At 35.5% G+C, this 26,908-nt stretch overlaps 1 protein-coding gene across 1 annotated transcript in view; it reads left to right on the forward strand.

The window, feature by feature from the left end:
* The first annotated feature begins 572 nt into the window (after positions 1 to 572).
* Positions 573 to 26,908, forward strand: part of LOC143234915 (uncharacterized) — a 36,068-nt gene continuing 9,732 nt past the window's right edge. Inside the window, exons 1-9 of the mRNA XM_076472609.1 lie at positions 573 to 760; positions 1,589 to 2,043; positions 4,265 to 4,404; positions 7,818 to 7,941; positions 9,078 to 9,224; positions 20,829 to 20,869; positions 21,806 to 21,953; positions 23,387 to 23,545; positions 24,399 to 24,470. Of these exons, the coding sequence (XP_076328724.1) occupies positions 573 to 760; positions 1,589 to 2,043; positions 4,265 to 4,404; positions 7,818 to 7,941; positions 9,078 to 9,224; positions 20,829 to 20,869; positions 21,806 to 21,953; positions 23,387 to 23,545; positions 24,399 to 24,470 (1,474 nt within the window). The remainder of the gene's footprint in view (positions 761 to 1,588; positions 2,044 to 4,264; positions 4,405 to 7,817; positions 7,942 to 9,077; positions 9,225 to 20,828; positions 20,870 to 21,805; positions 21,954 to 23,386; positions 23,546 to 24,398; positions 24,471 to 26,908) is intronic.

Consider the following 26,908-nt stretch of genomic DNA (forward strand, 5'->3'; position numbering starts at 1 on the left):
CGCTTCCCGCAGGCTCTTGATTAACAGATAAATGACGTTTTCTTTTTCTATCTTACAGGAAATTTGTCAGGGTTGTCCGTTGTCCCCCTCGCCTTATGCGTTGGTGATGGAGTGCTTGCTCTCTTATCTGTACTACTCGGTCTTGGTGCGTGGCCTCCAGTTGCCGGGGGTACGAGTGTCAAATACGTCTATCATGCAGATAATGTAAATCTGTTCCTTGCGAACTTAACGTCGTTAACTCCACCATTACTCTCAGGCCAGTGTTGCCCAGCTCAACTATGCCAAGTTTTGGGCTCGGGGATTGGGCAAATGGGCCTCGTCTGTTGACTACTCGTTTGGACTGGACTGTACCTTCTCCCTAATCACTTGCCTTGGAGTTCGTTTTCTCGTGTGCCCCGAGGTTGCCTAGGGGGAGGTGCAGTGTGTCAGTTTGGTAATGCACGATTACTGCTACTGCCATGCTATCTTGTTTGGCAATGCAGAGGTGGTGAGGAGGAGGATGCCTCCCCTGATCTGGTATCTTGGGGCTGTTCTTTCTCTGGATGACTGCACTGCACGGGCTATTGAGCGCCATGTCTTTACCTTCCGGTGATGTGGCAAGCCTGAGGCTGTACCTCAGCTTTCTTTCACCCTGCCGCCTCGCAGGGGAAGTCTGGGCACACCATGTTTCCGAACCCAGTGTCTTTCTCTCTTACTGTGTACCACCTTTCGCTATCTATCCTTGGAGAGTCATCCTGGTTGCCACCTCATTAGATTCTTGGTTAGCACGGGAGGCAGGCTCTTTGGTGTTTCAATGAACCTGTAAACACCAATATGTTTTGGCCCCCTTCCTGGCATGTGGACTAATTAATGTATATGCACCAGCAGACCACACAATTAGAACAATTTTCTACAAAAATCTTAAGCAGTACCTATACACAACAAATGAAATTATACTAGTAGGGAATTTTAACTGTGTGTTAGATCATCGAATAGATAAAATAGGAGGTAATGGAGAAAAAATAACCCTGGAGCAAAACCGTTACAAGACATTATTAATACTTTTCAATTCAAAGACGCATGGACACATTTAGAAGATGACAGCCCAGTTTTACCTTTCTGGAGCGGTAATGGAGTGGGAACTACATTGGATAGATTCTATGTTTCCGAAGCTTTACTCCTAAAGACAGACAAAATAACAGTTAGTCCGACAGGTAGCCCAAAAAATTATGTCAGCGACCGCAATTATGTGACGTTAAAATTTAACATAGGAGAAACACAATTAAGACGCAGGGGATGTTGGAAAAATAACGTATCTCTGCTTGGGAAAGACCATGTCATGGAGGAAGTTAGCACTTCGCTGAAGGAGCACTGTGGCACCACAAAATACGACGCTGTCTGATAGGAAGATCTGAAAACCAGAATGGCAGTTAGGGGTCAACATCTAGGAAAGACAACAGGAAAAAGATACATAAAATAGAGAGACAGCTAACTAGTTTAGCAAGATATTCAAATGGCGACCCAAACTTTTTAGAATCAATAGAAATCTTAAAACACGAACTAGACGATCTTAATAATGAAAGAATAGAAGGCCTTAAAATAAGAACAGGTATAAAGATTTAGACAGTGAAAAAACCTACAACAGTGAATTTTATAGACAGTTTAAGACCAAACTTAAACAATTCAACATAACAGTACTCAAAAATACAGAAGATCAGACTATCACCGACCAAAAAGAAATAGAGGAAATAATATTAAAATTTTATAAAGATTTATATAAAACGAAAGAAGTAGATGAAAGTAAGTGGGCGGAGGTTACAAAATTCCTCACCACCATTTCAGCAGAAACAACCAGTCTTGCTAAATTGTTTGAAATAATAGAGATCACTGCTGTGACGAAACGGTTCAGCAAGAAAAAAGGCCCAGGCCCGGATGGACTCCCAGCTGAGTTCTACGAACGGTTCTGGGGAATAATAGGAAAACCCTTTACAAATATCATAAATAACAGTTTAAAAAGAAGCAAGTTACCCCCATCTCTTACGGAAGGCATAATCAGCTTGCACTGTAAGAAGGACTCTTCGGATCTGATAAAAGATTACTGACTTACACTCAGCAATGTCGACTATAAAATATTTACTAAATGCATAAATAATAGAAATTCAAGCGTTCTAAATAAATTAGTTAAATCAACACAAATCTCTGCAGTTCCTGGAAGAGACGTATTATTTAATGTCAACATGCTCCAGGATATAATACAAATATTCAATTGCAAAGGTACTCCTACTTGTATGATCTCACTAGATCAGGAGAAAGCCTTTGAAAAAATATATCATAAATTTTTGTTTTATATCCTAAAGAAGTACAATTTTCCACAGAAACTAATTAAATGGATAGAACTAACATATAAAAAGGTAACCGCAAAAATAAATATAAACGGACACTTGAATGACAGGCTGGAAATTGAGACAGGAGTAAAACAAGGATGTCCCCTTTCTCCAACTTTATATGTATTAGTAATTGAAACTTTTTTCAATAGTGTTAACGCGGACCCATAAATAACAGGAGTTCACATCTCAGGTAATTACGGCATTCAGCAAAAATGTCTTGCACACGCTGATGACGTAACCCTGTTTTTAACCACAGAAAAAGCTATTTCAAAAAGCATGCAGACACAGGATATATATTGTAGTGCGAGTGGAGCCAAAATAAACAAGGAAAAATCTAAAGATTTATGGCTAGGTAGATGGATAATCAGAAATGACTCCCCCATAATATCAGCTGGACAAAAACCCTGATTAAAATATCAGGAACATCGCTGGGTCCATACGACTCAATAGTTTACAACTGGAAGCTCAAAATCGCAGAAATAGAAACACAAATATATAACTGGAGAGAAAACGAATTGCCATTTCTAGCCAAAGCACAAGCTATAAAACAAGTCATATATCCAAGTCTGATATATCTAGACAGAATATTTCCACCCCCAGAGATGGAAATAAAAAAAAATAAATAGAAAAATTTACAATTTTGTTTGGGATTCCAAAAGGCCTATCAAGAGAAATAGTTAACTTCCCGACTAACGAAGGAGGCCTAGGATTACCCAAGCTGGATAATTACCTACCTCACACCCGTCATTATACAGAACACGTGTGAAATTATGGGGTCTCAACACAACTGTGCTCTTTTCTATAACTATACAGTTGGTTTTAACACCAAATTTTACGTAAATAAAGACAAATCGCAAGCATTACGAACAGAAACTCCACCAGCCTACCTAAAAAATATGATAGCAGAAACAAAAACGGTAACGAATAAGAATCCATTAACTCAACTAAACAAAATGCTCTTTTCTATAACTATACAGTTGGTTTTAACACCAAATTGTACGTAAATAAAGCCAAACCGCAAGCGCTACGAGCAGAAACTCCACCAGCCTACCTAAAAAATATGATAGCGGAAACAAAAACGGTAACGAATAAGAATCCAATAATTCAACTAAACAAAATGCCAACAGTAAAGATTTACGAAATTCTAATAGATAAAATACAAGCCAAAATAGTGAAGGAATGCCCACACATCAACTGGAAGACAGCATGGACCACAACAAGTAACGGAAAAATAGAAACCAAAAGAAAAGACCTAAATTATAAAATAGCACATAATATAGTAACCATTAAAGACAGATTAAACAGACAGAAAGTCATTAAATCAAACAAATGTCCGTACTATCAGTGCATAGAAACAACAAAATATGCTTCCTATGACTGCGCCCATGTAAAAGTATTTTGGCGAAAGATATCTGACATTTTCCCCACGGGTTTGATTAGTTACACTATAGTCGTCTTCAATGCTCCACTACCTGTGAAAAATAACCAGAAATTCTCTTTCCTTTTTTTGGTGAGTAAATTTAACTATTAGATATGGTCCGCAAGATGCAAAGCTGTATAAGAAAACGTAAAGGAAAGCGTTTCGGTGGTGATAAGAAGAATCAGATCAAATATGAAAATTAGGTGAAAAATCGATAAGCATCGAAAAACAAATGAAGAACTTAACAAGATATGGGCCCGGAAGAGTCGAAAGTAATGGAAACGAAAGGCGGATTCATATATCTCAAATTCTAAATTCATGTCGAAGCAAAAAACACACGCTGATTTCAAGTGGACGACGGAGGAGGCAACCACGGCGGACCGGCCAACGCTGGAGCTGCAAAGCTGGTTAATGAGTGTGTTTGTGTACTTCACATGTGTAGGTGCTTGAACAAATGGCTCGTGGACCGTAATAATAGTGACTTTGACTACACGTGTGAAGTTGCGTATTGGATTCCCCAAATGTGTTCAACCCCTTGTCAACATACGGCAGGAAATCCAGAGGCAACTGCGAAAAAGGATTGCTGCAAAACAAGATACATGGAAAACGGCAACTAAAGTAAGTAGGATAAGTAATTTACGTAACTTTAATTCGTGTTGACTGGGGTTGCAGGGCAGGCTGGAGACATAACCTATCCGCTTCTCACAGTAAGGGTTTAGTTAGAATAGTTAGCATGTTATCTAAGTTGAGGGAGTGGAGGCTGAATACAGGAGATGGAGTTTGGAAGCCTACCTTTACGGATATGCTTGGCGGCGGACGACGAAGGAACCCCTGTGTGGTTAACTGTCGAGTGGATAGTTCGCTACGCTGGCGGGTGTTGGGTACATGGAGGTGAGCCTGGAATACTCAGGTCAGTGACGGAAGCCGACTCTTTGAGAAAGGAAAGACCTGCATGTTCAAGAACTGACTTGGAGTCAGGCGACCACACAAACTTGATAACCCGGAGTAATGATCCGAAGTTTAAATTCCGAGCAAAAATCGAATGTAAACTATGGCCAAGTTCCAATGGCAAAGTCAACATGTAAAGTTTAAAAATTAATATCATTGGCAATTGTTGTAAATAAAATAATGATAGTTACTAGCTCTTCTAGCACAGGATTCTAGATAGAGTTATCTTTATCACCCAACCCCCTTTCGTGCTTAGAACAAACATTTGTGGGAAGATGACGTTTAAAAAGTAGGAAAATTATAGGTAAGTTTTAGGTAGGGTTGCGTAAACGTGTTGCCCACAGAAACACCACCTTTTCCGGATCCCACCACTCTCGGCTGAGACCATCTTATACCACGTACCGGTCCCTGTGCCCACCCACTTGGTCTTTTGATTCCAGTATACATTAACAATCTGCTTGTTCGAAACGAATTAGTTTTCAAACAGGCATCGGTGTCGTACTCTAAGATACTGGGTAAGGCCAGGTATAGGCTGTTACTCCGTCTCGAGGTGGACTATTAGCGGCTGAGCTCCAGGGACTTTTTCCATCATTAGCGGCGGACGTTTCGCCTCTCTGTGGATTGGTGGGGGGTCGCATCATATATGTACAGTGTATATACGTTTTGATTTTTTTTTTTTGTCATGATTCATGCCCTGTAAATTTTATTGTAAATACATTCAAAATTAACAACTTCGAATTTACGAAGGTTATTAGGTTAACGAATATGAAAATATAGGCTGGACAGCGCCTACTGACGATCGTAGTTTTAAAAACATTTTGTGTGTGTGTGTTATTCTAAGATGAAGTGGCATTTAACTACTTCATAAATCTGAAAGTCTTCACGGGATCTTCCAGTTTCACTACTGTTAGCAATGGAAGCCATGACTCATAGTTTGCATTAGTGCCCAATTCATCTTTGGTAGTATTTCCGATCTGCTGAGTTGAACAAAGGTAGGATTCGTATACATTCATTAAAATGGCTTTTTACATTTAGCATGTGGATGCGGCTATACTGTAATATTGAATATTTATAACTGTGAAGATAACATCCATAAAAATGGCAGTAGTCACCTCAGTAAATCATTACAGACGAGACCAACAGAAATATAATTCTGTCGGATTCAACTTCCGACTGATTACGTGTAAGGATGTACAGATTCTGAAAATTTAAAAGTGGCAAACCTATAAACGTTCAGTATCATGTGTAAGTGTTAAGTGTATATTTGTGTTTGTAAACTAATGTTTAAAACGTTAGTATTGTCATTTTCCCCTTATTAAATAAAGTAGTACTAGTAGAAAACTTGATTGAGAATGTAAACACGGACAACCTTCATACAGAAAGCGGACATTAATAATGTCGTACGTAGAAATTGTATTTAGTTATGTAAAATATCTCATTTTTGTGCAACTCTTTATTGTTATTATGGAAATACAAAGGGATAACGGGAAAAACCATTTGGTTTTAGTTGTTTCATAATAGTATTGCAAATAAATATTAGTCTAAGCGGTACCTGAAGAACAGAAAAATTAACTACATCTATAAAGTTAGAATTTGTATTCAGCCATTTTAATGACCTTTTTTTGTTTAGCACGTGGAGATGGCTACATTGTAAGTTGTGAAATTTATAATTGTGAAAATGGCATCTGTAAGAACTAACAGTTCTTTTTCCACAGTTCTTTTGTTTTTGTATTGCAAAAAATATTAGTATATAATATTTGAACAACAGAAAAATTAATTATAACTACACAGACCTTTTCCAAGAACAGTTGTAAGTAACTGTTGAAGTTGAGAGATGTAGTTTGTACTGGAGTCTTATTTATCTCCCGTGTAGACATTAATGTCAGAATATGTATATAGAACTTTGATTAATGTTTAAGACTATTAGTAAAAAGGGTTGTCAAGATGTGCTTGCAAAATGTTTGGTTATTGAGCAGAGCAGTTTACCCCAATTGATTCAGCCATCAAGTTACCCAGCCATATAATGGGTGCTATTAGATATGCTATGGGCATCATATCTTTTGTGAAGTATGACACTTTTCCCATCTGGGTGTATTGTAAGAAGCTGAGGTTAAGTACCAACTTTATGTGCCTTTCAAGGCTTGATAACTATCAACTTACTATTTATAATTAAGTGTCCTGCATTGTGGTTACATCATATATACCCTTTTCTATAGCTTATATGGACTGCATTTGGTGTTTCTTTTACAAATATTTCAGAGTTATGAATGCAAAGAATTAATAAATTTTTTATATAGCAGTACAGAGGACACAATTTTCTTATTTGGTCAAAGTACAGGTATTTAAAATATTCACATAGTTAACTATTACCAATAGATTTTGTTAAGTTATGGTCATATGTCTTTCATTTCTCTTGGTTTCTTTAGTGGTGCATCTATAGAAATATTACTTTTGTTAAAATATTGCAAGTGTTATTCAATAAGTAATACTTATTTATAATAAAAAAATGAAGAATATTGTGTTTTGTTAAAACCACTTTCTCCATTTTTGTCTCTGATGGTTCTGGAATTTGTACCATGTTTTTGTTTAAAAAAAGCTACATGGTAATAATATATTATAATAAAATAATCAATATGAATTAACTTTGAGTACTTGTTTTTCTATATTACACTTATGATATTAAGGGAACATACAGGTTAAAATAACACATAAGTACCAAAACCAAACCTCGTAGCCTGAATGCTTTACAATGATAGTTTTGAAAGCCTTCAGATTATTGTGTGTTTGGTAATGAATTACATTTTATATTGTTATATTGATGAACTTTTAATAGGCTTATTATTGTTTAAACAGAGCAATGAAATAGCAAACTTAATGGCACCACAAACTTATAATCTAATAACTTTTAAGGACTTATACTAACCGTAAGATAATTTGTTTGTTATACTTACTACTGGAGGTGTTTACCATGTATACATTGGAGTTGTTTAGGCATTAAAAGAAATAAATGTACCATACTAAAAACAAGTTTGTAACTATTGAACTGTGTTTATAAAACTGATATTAAGCATACTTTTCCATAGATGAAAACAGAAGAACTTGTATTGTCAGATGTTCATCTTTATTCTGATAACCAACCACAAGACAAATTTGAATCAATAGTGACATGTGTTACAGCAAGTGACAAAGTCAAGAGTCAGCTAAGAGGTACATGTGGAAAAAATATATGTGGATAAAAACTGAATTTGATGTAAAAAATATTGTAAGGATGTCAAGATAAAAAAAGAATTCAAGATTACCTTCTCTGCTCCACTGATCAAGGCAATAAAATCAAACTAAAAGTAACTCTTCACATTCATATTCCAATCCAACCAAATTTAAATTAAACTAACAATGTGTCATATCATCAGGCATTTCATCTCCATATGTATAACTCTTGCAAAACAAATAATATTTCCAAACAGTAAGGATTCAAGTGCTTAAAATTATTACTCTAATATGTAAATTAACATTTTCAACATTTTTATTCCAATACTCAGACTACACGTACAGACTACAAGAGCTCCTAACATTTTTAAATACCTTAGTCAAGTCACTTTTATTTCTTATTTGCTCCAGAGAAATTATATTAACATCATTAAACCTTTATTACAACCCGTACTTTATTGAATTCCAAGATTCTTTATCTGTGCTGCTTCAAACATGTTATTTTTATTGTAATTAAAGGACTAAACTATAGAAAGTACTTCAAATAAGACCTCAACAAGACCTTATGAACAATTAGAGTAATTCTCCTGTATGTAGATTCAAAATCCATATATCTTGGGACTCTCTTTGTTTTATTTTTCACCATAGACAAAATATCAGTTCAAAGTTTTAAAAAACATTCACCTTTATAAAATCATAAATATTTCCATATCACTAATGTTTTCTTTCATTACAAGTGTATGTTTTTGAAATTTTTATATTCTGAATCCATCACTTTGTACTTTTTATACTTATTTTCTATATTCTTTCTCAGTTATTAAGACATAAGCTTTTGAGGACAAGGAACACTTTCAACGTGAGCTTTTTCTAAAATATTGCAATTGTTGCTGAATTTTAAATTATTACTGTCCAAAAAGCTGTCTGGATCACTGATATTAATGATAAACAGAAAAGGTCAAAAAAGAAATCTTTGGGACTCCATTTTCTACATTCTTCCAATTAGAAAATTGTTCATGTATCACTCTTATAAATATTTTAACAACAGTCCATATCTTGACTTCCTCACTAATTCTATGACAAATCAATTTATATAGCACAAAACATAAGGTCTGACAATTTCATATTTTTTTCCACAGTGGTAATGTCACACTTTGTATTTAAACTCCCAGTAATGCAGCAGTACAATAATAATGCCCTGGAATGGAAAGAACTATTATATGATGATGATGGTGATTTACTTGTTAAAAGAGAAGAGTCTGAGGAAAAGGAAGTAATATTATTAAGTAAGTGTTTAACTCAGTTTAGTATGTTATATTTTTTCTATTTCGTGGGGAGAAATGGTTAATGTTAAGGAATTTTTGGGCTTGTTCTGACTTTTCAGTTGGAAACAAGTGCATGATCTAAGATGTTCACAAAATAGGGAATTAAGACACTAGTACAGTGTGAACTTTTTATTTGAATTCACTCAGTCACACGTTGCTAATCAACTGTTTTTAACATAATATGTGAACAATGGATCAAGATTTAGTTTACCTAAATCGTGTACTTTTACTGTAGACAAATTAACATTTATACATATAGTTAAAAATCTTGTTTACTAAAAATTAAAAACTTTATAGTTGATTTATTAAGTTGACAGAATGAATAATTTTTTTATTTTTCAAATTTTCCTGTTGCAGAGATAGACTAAACAGCTTATTTCATATTTAGGTGCATTTGTAGTAGTTGTTTATTGAAAGGGTAAATGAAGTTACAAATATGAATTAATATAAAACTTCTGAAATTATAACAAATGTTGTTCTAAGAAGTATTAGATTTATGAACCTGTTTACGGGTATTGATTTTGCCATGCTTGTGCCATGGATTATGCAGAAAGTTTACATATTAACCTGCAGAACATATTTTTTAATCACTGTAGTTAGTAACAAGCTTAATTCTATAGGGCTTTGTTATGTACAATATGTGTATTATATACTAAGATGAAATATTTAAAATATTTAAAATTCAGTTTACTGAATTTCTCAACTTGTATCATAGGTAATGCAGAAAACAAAAATTGACAGTTAATAACTATTAACATAATTACTAAGCAGCATAGAAACAATTTGTTTGCAAAGGCATTGACATTGGGTGTGCTGAACTTGTCTACTAATATTATAGACCGTACTAGAAGTCTTGGTTGACTGCATATATTAAATTAAGCAATAGGACAAGCAGTAGGTGTTTCTTTATACCATGAAGCATATACTAACAATAGCATTAAGGTTAGTGAACGTGTTTACTAATAGCTCAGTTATGCTTGAAGGAAGTTTACGTTGATGTATTGGTCTACTTGCAAGAACAAACCAAGCAACAAGTCTGAAAGGTCTCCTTTTCTAGATTTAAATCAAATACTAGCAAGAAGTACTGAATTTGTTTAATTTGTTTACTTTCAAAATAGACTATGTCAACTAGCCAGGAGTTATTTGCATATATCCTTTATGATCAGGAAAAAAAATAGTAAGTTTGGGTTTCTGACATCTTTGTTCATATCATGGACAATGCTTTAACTTTATAAAATATTACAGAATTTCTAAACTTAATTCTTAAGTTTATTTAAAGTGGAGAGATATGCTACATGTTTTGACATGTTTTAGCAAGACTTATGCTAATAAAATATGGTATTTTAATTTTTTTGTTAATTTAACTATAGTTGCTACTAGTTCCTATGTTGTTAAAGAAGAAACTTCATTGTTTAATTGTAGGGTAATGTAAGGTATTACATAATAAGGTGGTTTAGTTGTAAGTTTACAGGCTTACAATGCTAATATCTGGGGTTTGGTTTTCAGCAAAGGCAGAGACAGTTCATTATGTGACTTTGTGGTAAAACAAACAAACCCAAGTTGAATGTAAAGTGTAAATTAAGGATACTTCATCATAAGCTAGAAGTGGAAAGATAACTATGAATTTTAGTTGAGCACTTAGATACTCATTTGCAAGTAGATATGTAGCGTAAAAAATTATATTTTAATTTTCATTGTTCATATGGAAGTAGACAGTTAAAGAATTGGACTTTATGTGATGAGTAATCATTAACTGGTGATTCAGGAGCATCATCTTGAACAAAACTCCCACTTTTACAGATATTAATGTTTGCCCTCCATCAAGAGCAGAGTGACAAATCCTCTGTGTGTTGTAATCTCCAGGAACATTATCATTGGAATAAGACCCACTTGTTTCTCAGCACTGCTTTGTTTTAATGTTGTTGTTTTTTTAATTGGGAGTTAACATAATTTTTACACACATTATTTAATTTTCATTACTCTTTGTTGTGTAGTTCTCATTCTTTAATTTTCTTGATTACAAGAATGAAATGTACCAAATTTTAAACATTTCAGTCAAACTTTGATTCAAATTATTTTCAATTTGATTTTCATTTTTTAATCAAATTTGTAATTGTTCTGTTATTTTAATCAATTATAATGGTTCATTAAGTACTCTTCAGTGTCATCACTAGGTTTATGCATCATCAACATATCAGCAAAGTTTTATTTCTAAGAAAAAAAAAAGTTGTGAATCATGAGGATTACAAATTCATGTTTCTATGTTTTTGATATATACACAAGTCTAGAACTCAACAGCAGGCATTAATACTGTAATGGCACCTGGAGCCATTATGATGATTTCTGATGTTATTCATATTATGCACCAGGTGGTTAGTTCTGTTTTCATCTTGGATCAGAGATTCCTGTCTTTAAATTTCAATTTTTATGAGTTTTACCAGCATTGCTTCAACTCTTGCTTTTTGCTTTTAACTCTCCTTTCTTGAAGATAATGAGGAATTCCACCTTTTTCCTCTACTGCTTGGATTACATTGATATATATGTCTTTTGTTTTCTCTTTCTTTTTTTTTTGCCAAATCTGGGCTACTTTGTTGCATGAGCTTCCATCACTTGAGTCTTTTTTTAGCTTGGAGATCTGCTTTCTCTCTGTCTCTTCATCTATTCATATTTCTCTTATGTACATAAATTTTTTACTACCTGTTTACACTTCACCTTCTTTCAGAGGCTTCACATCATGGTTTTATCAGCTTTACTGGAAAACTTGCACATATCTATTTTCCATATTGCTCTCAGTTTATTTCTTTTTTCTATTGTATTTCAGTTAACTTGGTTTCTTTTTTTCTGGGTTGTACTTAATTTGGTTGCATTATTTTCTAACATTAATATATTAACATTCCTCAGTTTTCTTTTGGAGATCACTGTATTGCACCCTCTCTCTATGATGAGGTTTTAAGATATATTTCTTTTACTTTGGAATATAGAGCTGATTCACCTCCTTAGCATTCATCTCTGTTGGCTTTGGCCTTTTTCCTTTTTGGATTATGGAGTTTAATTGCATTTCTTTTCCTCTATAGGCTTGTGAGTTCACTTTCTCCTGTTGCTAGTCGTTTTTTTACAATTCAGTTTTTCCTATTTCTAAGAGCTGGCTGTTGTAGGTTTTGGAAGCTTTTTGCTTCTGGAGCCATTCATCTTCTGTACATTAGGAACTCATCTCTCTCACTTTTTTCACTTAATGACTCTTTGCTGCAGACTACTAGGTTATTCGAGTGTTTTCTCAATGCCATTCTTTGGTTTTACTGCTGTTTTTTGTTTTCATGAAAATGGAAAACTAGTGTCCTATCACAGATCTGTCTCACTTGAACCATCTTTGGTTCATCCTTCATTCTAGTTGGAAGATTTTTTCACTCTTTAAATGAGTACTTTATTGGGTTTGGATAATGTGGATTGAGGTTTCAAATGCTTTATTTTCATCCTGATTTTTATGCCCACCTTTTCATTCCTTCAGTTCATGCACAATGTTTGAATGTCCAGCTTGCAGCCTGTCCCTTCTAATGAGCCATATGTTTTCCATTTAGTCCAGTGACCTTTTGCTCAGATGTTATATATCTTCTCATCATTTCCATGATCCTCATAGACTCATTCATCCATAGACATTTCCTTCACTGGATTCTGGCCAGTTGGTGCAACTACATCCAGAGATCCACAATCTTTATTTCACCTTCAAATAATCTTGCATGATTCATGACATCCCTCTTTCCTTCACTTCACCCAGAGTTGCATATCTTCTCTTGAGGCAGATTCTAATACCCATGGTGAATGCAGTACAGGTAGCATTGTGTAGCTTTTTGCTTGATGACAACCAAATCTATGAACAAAATATCTGAACCACTGCATCTGTTCAGGTGGGGTACATTTCTGGCTTTTGGTCTCCAGAGGACTCACTTCCGTATATCTACATCTTTGAAATACTGGCTGCAGGTTTTCCACTATCTTCTGTCTTGTCATTCTAGTCTTCTTGTCATTATCCATTCATACACCCCATCAGTCATTTCTTACTTTCACCAACAGGGAGATGTGCCCACTTGGGACCTGTATTTTCCTTGCTCTGCACTTTTACTTTTGGGCCTACAACTAACATGCTCAACTGTTGGATTACCATTTCTTAGAAGCTTAGGTTCTGGTGGTGAATCTTGCCTAGACTGGATCCTTCCCACAGAGTGCTCTCTCCATTCTCTGGTATTTTTTGTGGATTTAGTCCTACTGTGGGAGCTCTATTGTTGTTACCTTTCTGGTTCCTCTAAAACCTAGCTTCCACATTTTTGGTTTCTAATTCTAGACTCTACAGATATTACAGGTCTGGCAGATGAAGTTCTGTATCTGATGTAGTTCTGTTTTTTCTTATATGCTTCAGACATATTTTCTATTTCTTCTCGCCTGTGGGATTCATCATTCTCACTTTTTTCCCTTAGATGTCTTCTGTACAGGTTAAAATGAACTAATATTTATAGTTCCTTTATTTCTACAACCCATTCTGCCACTTTATCAATGCAATATTCTAGTTTTTTGTTCAGAGAGATAGGTGAGCATTTCTAAAGATAATAATTTCATCTGAAAATTTATTTCAAACAGCTACTGCTCTGCACAATACCTCATTCCTCCTTCCCACTTCTGATCTTTCAGGAATAAGTTATTGCTTCTGTGATAATGCTCATGGGGATTACTGCACATGGAGGATGTGCTTCTTTCCTATTGGTGAAGGGATAATTTAATAATGATTGTATCATAAGTTAGTAAATAATGCATCAATATGTGTAGGAGTGGGAGCTTTATCTCAAGGCTTTGTGACATGTGGAAAAATTTTCATGGCAGTGGTGTGAAGTAACATTTTTATATAGTCAGTGATGTCGAGAAAACCCACTTGTAGAGAAATAAATATGCAAAAACAGCTCGTTTGGGTTGAGAAAATATTTTACGTAGAAGAGCGAACAACGTTTCAACCTTCTTCGGTCATCGTCAGGTTCACAAAGAAAGAAGGTAACTGACCGGAGGCTGACCACATGTTAGGAAGGGGTTGTGTAACTGAGTGTTGGAATGTAGAGGGCAGTGTTAGATGTTTGAATATATAATTTTATTTTATTATATTTAATATAGGTATAAAGGCGTTCCTTTATATTGGTTTATTTTGGGTTTAAGTTGTTGTATAAGTAAGGCTTCTTTAATTTTGCGTTTGTTTATGTTTGTTTCTTTATTTAGTATTTGAGTGTTTTCTATGGTTATGTTGTGTTTATTTGACTTGCAGTGTTCAAAAACGTGTGAAGGTGAGTTTTTATGTTCTTTGAATCTGGTTTCCATTTTTCTACTTGTTTCTCCAATATAGAAGTCATGTGGTCAGCTTCCGGTCAGTTACCTTCTTTCTTTGGGAACCTGACAATGACCGAAGAAGGTCGAAACGTTGTTCGCTCTTCTACGTAAAATATTTTCTCAACCCAAACGAGCCGTTTTTGCATATATATTTCTATATAGTTATGTGAGGTATTTATCTGAAATACATTTCCTCGGTGTGGATTCTTGTACATGGTGAGGGGACCTCCCAGGGAAGGTCCTGTTCTTTCAGTTTACCTCCAATGGGATTGAAACATCCACCCACTTGATTCCAGTGCATGGTGACCCGTGAAGGGAAGGAGAGTATCCTGGTGGTTGAGGGGTCCAACCCTGACATGTCTCATTGGTCTTGAATTCCTGTAGATGAGCAGCCTAGGAGTGAACCCCCTTGGGTCATTCAGCTGGTCTACTTGAGCTAGGGTCAACCAAGTACCAATGTTGGATGTTCTTAACAGGTGTTGTGGACATTGTATCTGATGCTGGTGTTTGGGTATAGTGCTCACAAAACCCTGGCATTGTTGCAGTGTTTTAGTTTGGCATTGTAGTGCATACCCTCATATGGCTCCATAGTAAGTAGGGTCAGTGGGCACCGAAATATTTCTTTTTTTATTATGGATCCTCCAAATAAAAACTTAAATAAAATAGTGAACAAACAGACCATAGGTAAATGACGTCTTGAAGATTTTGAGTAGCAATCTTCAACATCTGAAACACCTGTTGTACTTCATTTTCTTATACTACATTCTCTTTCAGACAAACCTTTAGGGCACATGTCTTCTTTTTTCATTCAGAAGGAACTATAGGAACTTGTTGGCTCTCCAATGGATGGAAGGTAAAGAGGTGCAGCATTTGAAAACGATTCATAACATTACTTACCCTGAGGCTTGAAAGTTTCTGTCCACCACTTCATCTCAGATGTATGCTGCTGTACTTTATTCCACTACTACAGTGGGAGTGCAGATTGATCTTTCTGTGCCTCCAAAAGAATCCTTCTCAAACCAAATGAAACATCTTTTGACCTCCATGGTTAAAAAGTTGATGAATCAAACTTCAACACCCATCTCTGTCCCTAACATACATTCCAGCAAATCCCAAGATCCACTTTCTTTGGTTCTGGGTATGGGCATTTCTTTGGGTACCTCTTCTCCCACCCCAAGATGTCAAATGATCATTCATTCACATCCTCAGTTGCTGAAATCCTCTTCCAACAACAAAGACCTGCTCAATCGACCCAGGGCAAGATCCATGGAGGTCGATAGACCTCTCTCGAACAAAGACAGTAAAGAAAAAAGACGTGGTCATAAACAGAAGGTTTCTCCACCCAATTTGCCTACACATAAATAAAAATGGCCACCTTGATACAATGGAAATGTCAAGGTTTACATTCTAATCTGGATGACATCAAAACACTGATTGCTTTCTGCCTTTCTGTATGTATTTCCTTAGAGGAAACATTTCTGAAACCTGTTGATACAGTTACCTTTCAGAGGGTTTCTTTGTACAGAAGTGACAGACTGTGTGATGGATGAGTGCATGGAGGGATGACACTGTTGGTTGATCAGCATGTGCCCACCCTGTCTTTGCCACTTGACACACCCTTGGAAGCCATAGCCATCCATGTTTCCTTGGGTCATACCATCACTGTTTCTTCTCTCTACCTGTCACCTGGAGAGACCTATGATCAATCAGACCCTGATGTTCTCATTGTATAGTTGTCGTCTCCCTTTTTAATCCTGGGGGACTTTAATGGGCATCGTCCCCTCTGGGAAAGTGCTGATATTGATGGGAAGGGCCACTCCATAGAGTGTATGCTCTCTGATTGCAACCTTTCTCTTTTAAATAGCAGTTCTTATACTTATTTTCATGCACTTAGTCAGTCCTTTACTGCTATTGATCTCTAAATTTGCTCCCCTTCAATGTTCTTCCAATTGTCATGGAGGGTTGACAATAATCCACGAGGCATTGATCATTTTCTGATAATTTTGAGAGAGACTGGCTGTGGTTGATGACACCTGATCCGCATGCCAGGTGGAAGTTAGGTCAAGCAAACTGGCTCTCTTTCAGTACTCTCACAGAACTTGATCCTGCCATCAATAGACGACTGTGTGTCAGCAGTAACTGACTGTATTATACAGGCAGCTGCTCAATGAATTCCTAAAACCTTGACACATTTTCCATGATATCTTTGTCTGTGGTGGAATCCTTTCTGCCACATGGCACAGAAGGCTCAAAAATGGGCCTGGGATTCTTTTCATAGGTATCCCACACTCTCACGCTGCATCGCTTTCCAACAGGGCCATGCACAAGCTTGGTGGGTAAGACATCAAAGCCAGAATGACTCTTGGATTAAGTTCACAACCAGCAAGTCTTTGACCACCAGTTCCAAAGTCATATGAGACAAGATTTGAAAGGACAGTGGGCTATATAATTCTGTTTCCCTCTCAATCTTGCTCTCTGATGGCCAGGAAGTAGCTGATACCCGAAACATCGCTGATACTCTAGATGAAAGATTTTGTCAGGTATCTAGCACTTCTGCTTCTTCCTCCACCTTCTTAGCCATCAAGACTTTGGTGAATAATGACCTCTTTCCTTTCAAGCTGATTGTCTCTATGACAGTAATCATCCCTTTACACTGGTGGAACTCAAGCTGGCCCTTCACCAGTCTGGCAGTACATTGGTTGGACCTGATGATGTACACTATGAAATGCTGCACCTCTATCTCCTGTTTTTCTTGCTATTTTTCTGATTGTTTTTAACTGGATCTGGCAGGAGAATGTTTTTCCTGATGCCTGGTGCCAGGCTACTGTCCTAACTTTCTCTAAGACTGGGAAGAATCCCTAGATTCCTTCAAACTACTATCCAGTTGCATTGATGAGCTGTCTCTGTAAGACCTTAGAGAGGGTGGTTAATGCTCATCTTGTTTGGTTCCTTGTATCAAACAACCTCCTCTTGCTCACCCAGCATGGGTTCCGATGACAGCTCTCCTCCATGACCATCTGATTCAAATTGAAACTTCAATTAGAGAATCCTTTCTCAAACGACAACATCATGTATCAATATTCTTTGACATTGAGAAGGCTTATGATACAATCTGGAGACCTCCATATATACAGTGGAGCGCTGTTAAGCCACGGTATTTGGGGGGTCAACCTGCTTAACTGCGGCTTAAGTGGTCCGTGGCTTAAACCTTTGTGACTGAATAGCTGAAGTCACCAACAGCTCCGCCAAGGAGCCTCATCCGGGCCATTGTGTGATCATTATATCAGATTATCGAATTAAAAATAATACTTTAATTATTGATCACTTTTCTCACGGATTTACTGCTGATTAACTTTAATGTATGGAGAGGTGTGATTCGGTAACAATGGCGGCTTCCATAAAGCTGACATGGAGAGTGGATAAGGTAGATTAACGGTCGATTTCTATTGTAATATATTTTATTTATTTCCCAAATTAAAGTAAATCCGTTTTAAATATCCCCTTGAAGTTATAAAGCCAGGATTAAATTTGCAAGCTGCGTTTTTACACGTTCTTAAATTAGCGGTGAGCCACGATAATCTTCGCTCACATCGCTCACAAGACTTGCTACAGTGGCTTAAGCGATTTCACAGTTTACTGGTCCACGGCTTAATGGTGCTCCACTGTATATGGGTTACATGGCTATTTGCCCATTTTCATTACAAATTGTTTAATGGACAGGAGATTCCAAGTTCATGTGAGTTAAACACTTCTCGTTTTTTTCTACAGGAACTTGGAGTCCCTTAGGGCTGTGTTGCGAGTGTCACACTTTTCAGTATAAAGCTTAATGTCATCACCTGAACAACTCCCTTATACTGTTGCAAACAGGCTCTATGTTGATGACTTTCACATCTCCTGTCAGTCATCGAACGTGAGTTATATTGAGCGGCAGCTACAGACTGTCCTCAGTTATTTACTGAAGTAAGTTTACTGGCTGTAACTTCTCTCTCTCTCTAAAACCATTTGCATGCACTTTTCTCCCAACAGGGTATTCACCCTGATCCTGAACTCAGTATCGGTGAAGTTGTGCTGCCTGTGGTCCCTGAGACAAAGTTCATGGGGCTTCTCTTTGACCATAAGCTAACCTTTATACCACACATCAAGCAGCTATGGGCCAAATGTAGAAGAGCACTGAACATCCTTCATGTCTTCTCTTCTACCACTTGGGGAACAGAAATATGCTGGACCCTATTCATTATCAAGGACTTTGGCTACACTGGGGTTTTCTGCACTTCTCCAATTCAGAGCTTATACATAGAGTCTCATGAACCTTCTTTGCACCTCTGCTATTTGCAACTGTCTTTACTATATGCTTTGAAACTTCATTCCTTACCAAAGCATCCCACCTGGTGTTGTGTTTTCCTACCTCAGTGGGCCATACCTTTTCAGAACAGATGATCTGCCATTGCTCCTTTTGGCCTTCATATCCAGGTGCATTTGGATGAACTTGGTCTGTCCTTGGATAATGTTGCTGTATCCACTGGTCATCTCATTTCACCATGGCTTTCTACAGTCCCCAAATGTGACCTTTCTTTAAATAATCTGAGAAAAGCAGACACTTCTGATTGAAAATACTGTCTGTTATTTGGTGAACATCTTTCAAACCATTCTTCCATTCCTTTTTATACAGATGGTTCAAAATCAAGTGACTGTGTGGGCTCTGTCATAGTTTGTTGAGGTTCAGTGGTTGTGTGCAGAATCCCCTCTACAGCTTTTGTGTTCACTGCTGAACTGTACCCCATTTCTCTTGCCCTGGATCACATAGAAGCAGTACTAAGCTAAGCAGTACTCAAACTACACTATTTATACTTACTTGCTTAGTTCTCTACTGGCCCTGGAATTCCTTCAAGTTAGTTCACACCCTGTTCTTGCTGATATTCAAAACTGACTAGCCCATTTCTCTTTAACATCTACTTCTATCCAGTTTTTCTGGATACTGGGCCACATTGGTATTTCGGGAACAAGCTTGTTGACACTGCAGCTAAGTGTATCTTCTCTGGCACTATCACTGCTGTGCTTGTACCGTACATGGACTGTGGTCCTGTATTCAAGGCTTGGCTCTGTGCCAGCTGGCAATCGGCTTGGAGTGAGTAATGCGAAAACAAGCTTTTCCAAATAAAACCCTATATTGGACTTTAGCTGTCTTACTTCTGTAAGGATGGGAAAGAGAAATTTGTTCTAACTAGACTACACTTGGTCACAGTTTTTCAACTCATCGTTTTCTTTTATCTGGAACTGATGCACCTATGTGTTGTCTGTGTAACACTCAGGTTACAATAAGCCACATTTTACTATCTTGCTGTTATTATGACTCTCAATTACGGCACCGTTTTAAACATGTTCTGTCCGAAGGTTTATCCGTAATGTTAGTCAGTGTTATTAGTGATGGTGACACTGTCCACCTTGGAAATGTTTTTAAGTGTTTTAAAGGCCATTAATCTTTTTAATGCTATTTGTTTTTGGTTTTTTTTATTTATACACTAGACCTTTTAGATGTGATTCCCTTTTAAGAATCAAAGTACATGTAGTTTGATTTGAAATTAGAAAATGGTCATAACGTCAAATAGTTTGGAACCAGGACCGTAAAAGCCAACTTCAGGTGACTAACAGTGGTTTTTAAACTTACCTGGTAGTCTTCCTGGTGAGTTATGATAATTATGATTATGCTACAGAAAGTCCTTTACAACTTGTATTACTATAGTTTTTCTCTTACCACTGTAGACTAGATGTAAAAATTGGTGTTAATGCTATTTATGGTTTTTTAAAATTTTGTTTTGTTTTACCTTTAATTTCCTTTTATGAATTTTACTTAAATCTCAACTTTTCACCAGATGTTTGGCACAGATAGCCTAGTTGCTTTGTGCCATAAAATGCCAAACCAACCAACCAACCTGAAATACATTTTCAGGCAAGGAAAATGTCATATACTATTAACATCTGATAGTCGTAACCTTACCAAAAGTATGTGATTAAAGAAGAGATTTGGTAAAAGAAAGGAGAGATGAAAGTCATCTTTTAATAGAAAGTTCTAAATAGTAGCTTCATATTCTGAATCAAATTGTATATAAGGATGGTTACTTTTGGAAAATGTATAAACATATGATGATATGTAATACTGTTTAAAGTATGACATGTATTAAGCATTGTGTTTTTTTGTCTCTTCAGATCACTTTCTATACACACCATTAAATCTTGTGGGGTTGCAGGTGAGCTGATAACATTTTTCATTTATGTTGTCTTTGAAACAACATGTTACGTTGTTTAGGGCTTTTGTGATACCTTTAAAAATTGAGGTTATAGATTCATTTATTCAATAGTGATACACAAGTCACCTTTGTAACATGTTACAAGTCGAGTTGCATGTATATCAATAGCAAGATAATATTTTGGTACATGAGTATGCAAAAAATATTTTCACATCTAGCTTATTACTATGATAGTCTATGATTCAAGAACTATGTATTATGTTGCATATATGTAGATTACCATTTTGAGAAATTGGGTCACTATATTCAAATTTTATACATATATAAAAATTTCTCTTACCTTCTTGACATACCATGACACAAAATGAGCTTTTAGATTTGTATAAAATTTTTTACACGTGCTGTATCATTCTGACATCAAGTGATGTAATAGATTTATTTAAATAAATGTTTTATGTGCAGATTATCATGTCCACAAACCAGGAAGTCAAGTAAGATTTAGATTTATCTAAAAGTTTTATGCACGTATAGATTACCATCCTGACAGATCAAGTCATTTCAGGTTTAGATTTGTATAAACATCTCGTTACATACAGATTACCATCTTTAAAACCAAGCAGTCAAAAGATTGTACAATTGTATAAAACTTTCTTTACATACAGATAATCATTCTGACAGGTCATATTCTTTTATTTGTATTTTCTTACAATTCTTTGATATCATTCTTTATTAGGTAAATTTAGCAGTCATTTTAGATCATAAAATACATTTATGAATATTTAGTCAACAACTTTCGGGCTTGCTGTGAGACTTGGTATCATCCATAGCTTTCTTCCTGTTTCATTTGAATGCTCTTATGTACACTGAGTAAAATTCAGATAGACATAAAGATATTTCTTAGGCTTTTGCAATACATATGTTTAAATTTATACACAGGTTTGGAGTGGAGCATTATTATTAAGTGACTATCTTCTGTGCTATGGCCACAAGATATTAAGTGAGCATAGTGTACTTGAGCTAGGTGCTGGATCTGGCCTCTGTAGTATTATAGCAGGGATGTTCAGCTCCTTTGTATTTTGTACAGGTGAGTATTCAATGCATAACCTTTGATTTGGCTTTTAAAACTACAGGTTTATGTATAGTCTATAAATATATATTTCAGTTTATTTGTTATGAACTATGTATTCTTTACGTATGTAGTCTAACTTGTGTTCAACTCAGACTTCTCTATATATTCTATGTATTATGCATCATTCTTCTAACTTGTTTGCTACACTAATCAAGAATCTATTGATACATGTAAGTAGTATAAAATGTAGTTTATTACATAGTGTGTTGTTTAGTTTTATAAAGAGTGCCATGTGCTTAATATCTGTGCATAGACATTCTTAATTTTGAACTGATGGACTATAGTGAAGGTAGCTAGTCAGCAACACCTACCTTCAACTCTTGATCTGCTGTTGTCTGACTACAATTTGATATTTGACTCTCTCTCGTATAATGCATCCACAGTTACAGAGTGCAGAATGCATTTGTGTGCCAATGGGCTGCAAACCATAAACTCTCACGTCTATAGACTGTTGGTGATGTATGTGCTTCAGGAATAAAACATCATACTTTGGAATTGTAAATTCTCTCCATGCTTAGTTACTGAGAGTATATGAGTCAGAAATATGGAAAGATTATTATAAACGAAATATTTATACATCTTGATACATTACAGATGTAGTTTTCTTTCATGTATAATTCCATGGAAGAGCTTTGCTAAATATAGATATACAAGGTAAATGTGGTAGAATAGAAATGGGAAAAAAATCTAGTAAGTCGACATGAATAAGTATTATTTAATAATTCTCCTTTCTAATGATGAAAGTTAAGTAAAACTATGTTAAAACAAAGAGTGTAAATCTTTTTAAATTACGTATACTGTTCAGGTGACTTCACCATATAGTTTAAAATTGAAAATATAACATGAACACTGACAGGCAATGTGGTAAGAATATACTTACTTTAAAATGAAAAGTATAAAAAACAAGAAATTATTGAAAAAGACAAAATTGTGTTTCACGACAGAACGTGGCAAAATTTTATATTTTAAGAAAATTGTTAAACAAATTAAACATAAATGAAAATTGTAAAGATGTCCAAAATGATTATATTAAACTGAAATATAAAACATACTGATGGGTAATGTATGGTGTATTAGTGCATTATAGGTGTCATTAAAGGCATGTGTATAATCAACAGTTACTATTAATTAACTACTAGTCATAGCAAGTTTTATTTAATACCTCTTTCTGTGTATAGTGTACTAGTTCATTATAGGTGTTAGTAAACATTTATTTTACAGGCTACTGATTTATGTTGAGTGCTATTTTACATTTATGTAGTCCATACAACTTGGTGATGATTACCTTAGGCATGCCAACATTTTTGCTTTAGTTTTTACAATACAAAAATACATGTTTACTTCTTCAATTGATTGTTAGTTAAACACAGAAACTTTAAATCTTATAGATTTTGTAGATAACGTTTTGGAGTTTAGTCAAAATAATGTTGAGATGAACAAACATATGCTGGGTTCCTTTCGAAAGTCAAACAGCAACTGTGAAAAATCTTGTCCTGTTGTAGTAAAGCGATTTGATTGGACTAAACATGAGTGTGAGGTTAATTTAGGTAAGATATCAAATATTAACTTGATTTTTTTATTTGATACTATTTTGATGATTGAACACTTAGCTTTGTTTGAACATTTCTTAACTTAGCATGAGGAATGTGTTAAAATATCTAAAGAAAATTAATTAGTTGTACTGGTTACATTGGTAGTATACGAACCTTTACTGAGATTCATTAATAAACAGAATCATAGTGTATTAATAAAAGATGTTTGTAGTTTAAAAAATATTTTATACATAATGGAACTGAACAATAAATTATCTGAAGTGCAAATCTTATTATAAGTAAATATTATAGGCTATTTATAAGTTCCATAAGTTTGCAAAATGTTACCTGAATGAAGATTCAACTGTATAGATACTCGTAAAATTTTACACTGAATGTACGTGATAAAACTTGTGAATGTATGAAGTCAAGCAAATGTACACTTATTGGTTGTTTCTCTCAAAAGATTAGTTAAATATGAGCTATGTGCGTAGTGTTTATGATTAGTAAGTGTATGTGTATAGATACTGGTTTATTCTAAAACATCTTTCATGGCAAACTGAGAATTTGTATTTTTGATTTGGATTCCTGTTGTTTAGATCAGAATCGGTATTGCATATTATACAATTCCTTAACCTGTTTTTGAATCAAATTTTCAATCAGACTGAAATCAGTCATTTTAATAAAAGTATTGAAGTCGTAGAACAATAAAAAAAAAAAAAAAAAAAACTTTTACAGAAAGTGTACTTTTGTGTTTTAACACTGTCTAAACATTTAAAGCTATAATAATTTAGTTTGAATACTAAATATAATTTAAGAACTTAATATTTCAATTAGAATATTAGTTTAAGATTTTTCACACATACAGAGGACCCATGGGGTTGGACCATGCAGGAAAAGGATAACTTGAAAAGGGTCACTGTAATTTTGGCAGCTGATGGTAATATATTCTTGTAGCTTTTATAAATGTCTTAAAGAAAATGGACTTTTTTAAAGTTTGTGAACATGGTAATATGTCAATATGAGCTATGAAAATAGCCAGTTGGCATGATAACAAGTGTAAAGTGAAATTCTAATTGCTATTAATACTCAATAACTGAACCGTACTCTTTTACTAACACATGTAAGTTATATTTCTTGGAGCTTTATAAGCACTCTTATGTAAAAAGATATTCAAATGCAGTTAAATTTCAAATACATAAAAAGTTGTTTGTAATCATTGGCAGTATGTTGATCATAATAATTATTGTGATTTTATATTTTATTGATTGATTGATTGATTTAGTGTTTTATGGCACAAAGCAGCGAGGCTATCTGCGCCAGACATTCGGTAAAAATGTAAAAAAAAATAAAAAAAAATAAAAAATAAATGTAGTAATAGACATAAATGGAAATGAAGGTAAAACAAAAAAGTATAAAACCAATGTTGACACCTAGTCTACAATGTTAAGATAGAAGGCAGAGTATAAGAAGTTGTAAGGTATTTACTCTAGCAAAAAGGTAATGATCATAACCCGCCAGGAAGACTAATAGGTAAGTTCAAGAACCACCGTCAGTCACCTGAAGTTGGCGTTTCCAGTCCTGGTTCTGGGTTATGTGTCATAGCAACTAGTATGAAAATGTAAAAGAATAGAAGTTTTAAAAGATACATAGCAAAATTGTAACAATGAGTAGCTAAATGTCCAGTAAAAAGATAAAGTCAAGTAAATGGAGTAAAATTTATAAAAGTAATTGAAGATAAATGCAAAACAGCAATTAAAACAGAAAATGGCGTAAAAACCAATGTTGACATCTAGTCAACAAAGTTGTAAAGAACTACCTGTAGCAGAATGGTAATGATCATAACCCGCCAGGAAGACTAACAGGTAAGTATAAAAACCACCGTCAGTCACCTAAGTTGGTATTTCCAGTCCTGGTTCCGGGTTATGAGTCAATATGGCCAGTACTAAAATGTTAAGTAGTAAAAGTGTGAAATGATATGCAGCAAAAGTATAATAACAACTCGCCAGGACGACTAACGAGTAGTTCAAACGGATAGTTCAAACAGTAGCGTTAGTCACCTGAAGTTGGCCTTTCCAGGCCTGGTGTCGAGTTATTTAATGTTCTGGCCATTGTCCAATGTCAAGTTGAAGGAGAGAGATTAAAACTGTAAAAAAGGAACCACAATTAAAAAAGGTGTAATGAATAAATATGCAACACTTAAATGAGATTAAAAAGATTAATGGCCATTAAAAAATTAAAAACATTATCAAGCTGGACAGTCACCATTACCAATAACTCTGTCCAATGTTACAGACTGACCCTGGGAAAAAATATGTTTAAAATATTGCCGTCGTTGAGAATTGTAACGATGGCAATAAAGTAAAACGTGGCTGATAGTGATTTGAGTGTTACACAAACTACACATTGGTGCATCAGTTCCAGATAAAAGAAAATGATGAGTAAAAAAACTGTGACCAATGCGTAGCCTAGTGAGAACAACTTCCTCCTTCCGAACTTTATGGAAGCTAGATGGCCAAAGTCCAATTTTGGGTTTGATTTGAAAAAGTTTGTTGTCGCATTGCTCACTCCAAGTGGACTGCCAGCTGGCACGGAGCCGAGCCTTGAAGACAACACCATAGTCCATGTACGGAATAGGCATAGGAGTGATGGTGCTGAAGCAGACATATTTAGCTGCCATGTCTGCAAGCTCGTTCCCGCGAATACCAACATGGCCTGGTATCCAGAAAAACTGGATTGAAGTAGCTGCTAATGAGAAATGGGCCAGTCGGTTTCGAATATCAGCGAGAATAGGATGTGAGCTAACGTGTAGCGATTCCAAGGCAAGTATAGAACTAAGCGAATCAGTATAAATAGTGCAGTTGGAGTACTGCTCAGCTGCAATATGATCCAGGGCAAGAGATATGGCATACAGTTCAGCAGTGAACACACAAGCTGTAGAAGGGATTCTACCCGCAACTACTGACCCATAGCAAACCATAGCAGAGCCCACTGAATTACCTGATTTGGAACCATCTGTATAAATGGGAACTGAATGATTATTTGAAAGATATTCATTGAATAAAAGACGGTACTTCCAATCTGGAGTATCTGCCTTTTTTTAGGTGACTGAAAGAAAGGTCACATTTGGGGGCTGTAATAAGCCATGGTGGGATGGGCCAACCTGTGGAATCTGCAATGTTATCCAAGGACAGACCCAATTCATCCAATTGTGCCCGGATGCAAAGGCCAAACGGAGCAATGACAGATCGTCTGTTCTGAAAAAGTACTGCCCACCGAGGAAGGAAAACACATTTCCAGGTGGGATGCTTTGGTAAGGAATAAAGTTTCGAAGTATATTGTAAAGATAGTTGCAAACGGCGAAGGTATAGAGAAGGT

Source organism: Tachypleus tridentatus, chromosome 12 (assembly GCF_004210375.1).
Source record: "Tachypleus tridentatus isolate NWPU-2018 chromosome 12, ASM421037v1, whole genome shotgun sequence".
Classification (NCBI taxonomy): Eukaryota; Metazoa; Arthropoda; class Merostomata; order Xiphosura; family Limulidae; genus Tachypleus; species Tachypleus tridentatus.